This window comes from Gossypium hirsutum, chromosome A04 (assembly GCF_007990345.1).
Source record: "Gossypium hirsutum isolate 1008001.06 chromosome A04, Gossypium_hirsutum_v2.1, whole genome shotgun sequence".
Lineage (NCBI taxonomy): Eukaryota > Viridiplantae > Streptophyta > Magnoliopsida > Malvales > Malvaceae > Gossypium > Gossypium hirsutum.
This window is the reverse complement of record NC_053427.1, coordinates 51546849-51549365: the sequence shown is the minus strand read 5'-3', so window position 1 is coordinate 51549365 and position 2517 is coordinate 51546849. Positions and strand designations below refer to the sequence as shown.

At 33.5% G+C, this 2517-nt stretch overlaps 1 protein-coding gene across 1 annotated transcript; it reads right to left on the bottom strand.

Annotated features, from left to right (window-relative positions):
- Positions 1-345: 345 nt before the first annotated feature.
- On the bottom strand, positions 346-1615 carry LOC107948296 (uncharacterized). Its single transcript, XM_016882795.2, has one exon. It carries the CDS (start codon positions 1452-1454, stop codon positions 630-632), a length of 825 nt encoding a protein of 274 aa, XP_016738284.1. The 5' UTR covers positions 1455-1615; the 3' UTR covers positions 346-629.
- Between the last annotated feature and the right edge of the window lie 902 nt (positions 1616-2517).

Below are 2517 nucleotides of genomic sequence, written 5' to 3'. Positions count from 1 at the left end.
ATTTGAATTTAAATAGATAAACAAAACTGTGTTTGTATAAAATAAATGGCTGTATTTGGCATTCAGTCATAGCAATCAAAACATCAACCCAAAGCTTTTGTGTAATCTTTTTAGCTGTTATTTAACACTTTTTTTTTCATTAAACAAAAGTGTGCTCCATTACCTAAAAGAAAAAAAAAAGTGTCATGTTTTAATCAATGTTGCTTTTATGGACTTACTTAAAAAAATCATGCTCTCCTTTTACAAATCTAACTTTTACTAGTTATAAAGTACAATCAACTTACCTTTTAAAATTGATTTTTATATATTAACCATTTTTAATTAATTATTAATTGAAATATGAAATTTACATGATACTCGTGAAATTTTATTAAAATAACAACAAAAAAATTTACAACCGTATCTACAGACCCTTGTATCAAGTAAAACCAAATCAAAATTAAAAAAAAAAAAGGAATAGGAAAAATCAATGTGCATTTCATTTTTCTTACTTTGTCAAAACAGTCAATCATCGTGTAACGTCACCACGAAAGAGAATTTTGAAAAATAGGCGGGACCCGCAAGTTACCCAACTACGACCGCAGACCAAACAGCGCTTGAGCTGTGCCCCACAACTGTCATCACGCACCTCAGATTAACGGCTCCGATCTCCTACCGGATGCAAGCCGCTTCATTCCACCTAGACTGACCGGTTCACTCTCCATAATTTCAGGCTCTATCGATATTGCGTCACGATCATCTGGTGGCAAACGAGACCTAATGTCCCTATTCCCTGGCGGCGACGGGGCTACTGGAAGCGCGTCTGATTCACTTGCTTTCCCACTGGACCTGAAAATAGCACGAAAACTTGAAAATAAACCGCTTCTTTTGCCCGTCGTTTTCTCTTTAACTGTTTCAACTCCGGTCGATTTTTGGCTGTTCCTTTTTAGCCGGCCATTACGGTCACGCTTCGATCTCACTCTTCCCATACAAGAAACCTTAGGCGAAGATGGTTCAACAACTGGCCGATCCGATTTAACTGAGCCAGGCCGTTTAGGAAACAATCTAGTGTTCCCAGGTTTCCTGTTCTTCGTTTCGACAAAGCAAGACTTCTGCGGTTTCGGTAAGCCGATGATGGAAGCTTTAGGCTTTCTAAGAGAAAAGCGTTGAGAATTGGAGATCGAGTTAAGATTAGGGTTGAGGTTTGCAGAGTTGGGACCTGAATTTCCTTTATGCGAATCTTTCCGTTCGTAAAAAGCGTTACGATCGAACCAGTCGAACTCGGCGTCTTTGGATAACCAAAACGATTCTGGCGGGAAATCCGATGGGATTTCTTCTTCAATATGTTTCTCCGCCGGGTGGAGGTGGTCGTCGGAATCACTTTCGCTGGTTGCTAAAGTCTCGCAAATGATTTTGTTGTCGCAAGAGCCACCGGCACAGGCGGAAACAAGGGTTTCTAAATTGCCCTGTGGCATTGTACGAAGGAAAAAAAAACACGCGCACTTGAATGTAGAAAAGGGTAGAAGTTTGACAGAGAGGAAAGTCGAATTGAGAATATTTATATATATAAAAAAAAAAGTAAATTGCTTTTTTCTTTCGGAAAATTGAGAGAAAAATTGATGTTTTGGGAGGGAGAGTTTCAACGTTGTTGACTAGCGTTTGCTTTCTTTTTATGGTTTGAGATTATTTCTGATTCAGATAAAAGTGATATTTAGATAAATTCTTTGAAATTATAACGTTTTAAAAATATTTATTTGGAGGTATTTTTATTTTTATTAAAAATGCAATAAAAATTTAAATGGTGCCATAACATTTATATCATCAATAACATTTACATAAATAATGTATTTAATATTTTTTTTATATGATGCATTTATGTGTTTAAATTTCTATTTTAATTATTTTATATTTTATTATTAATTAATTTAAAATAATAAATTTCATTATTTATTGTATGTTAATATCCATATTCTAAATAAGTAATTTTGATTAAAATGTTATTAAAATTCAAAATATAAGCAGCTAAATATAATTAAAAAGTATCAAAACATATAATTTAAAAAATGGGATTCAGAATTGTTTTGAATTAATAGAATATGTAATTAGGAAATAGAAAAGAACCCACAGAAATTCTTTGCTTGCGAAATCCAGATACTAGTAGCAGTAGTAAACCACTTCATGCATGACGTAAAGGTAATGGTTGCTTGATGGATATAGGTAAACATGGACAAATTTTATTTTTCATATATGTAATAGAAAATATATCCACAATCGTCCAAAAAGTTAGATAGAAATTATTAGCATAGTGCGTGTTCTTTTTCTTCTAGATCCTTTTGTCTTCCTTTCTCGTTTTATGCTCAACCAAATCCACTAAAACAAATTCATATAATTTATTTAGTTTTACTGCATACCGTAAACGCGTGTGCAAATATATATTATTGATTTCATTTATATCAAATAAAGTTTACAGTGGTTAGTCACGATTCATGTAGAGAGCTGTAAGAAGCGTTATGAATACTCATGAGTAAAACAAGATGC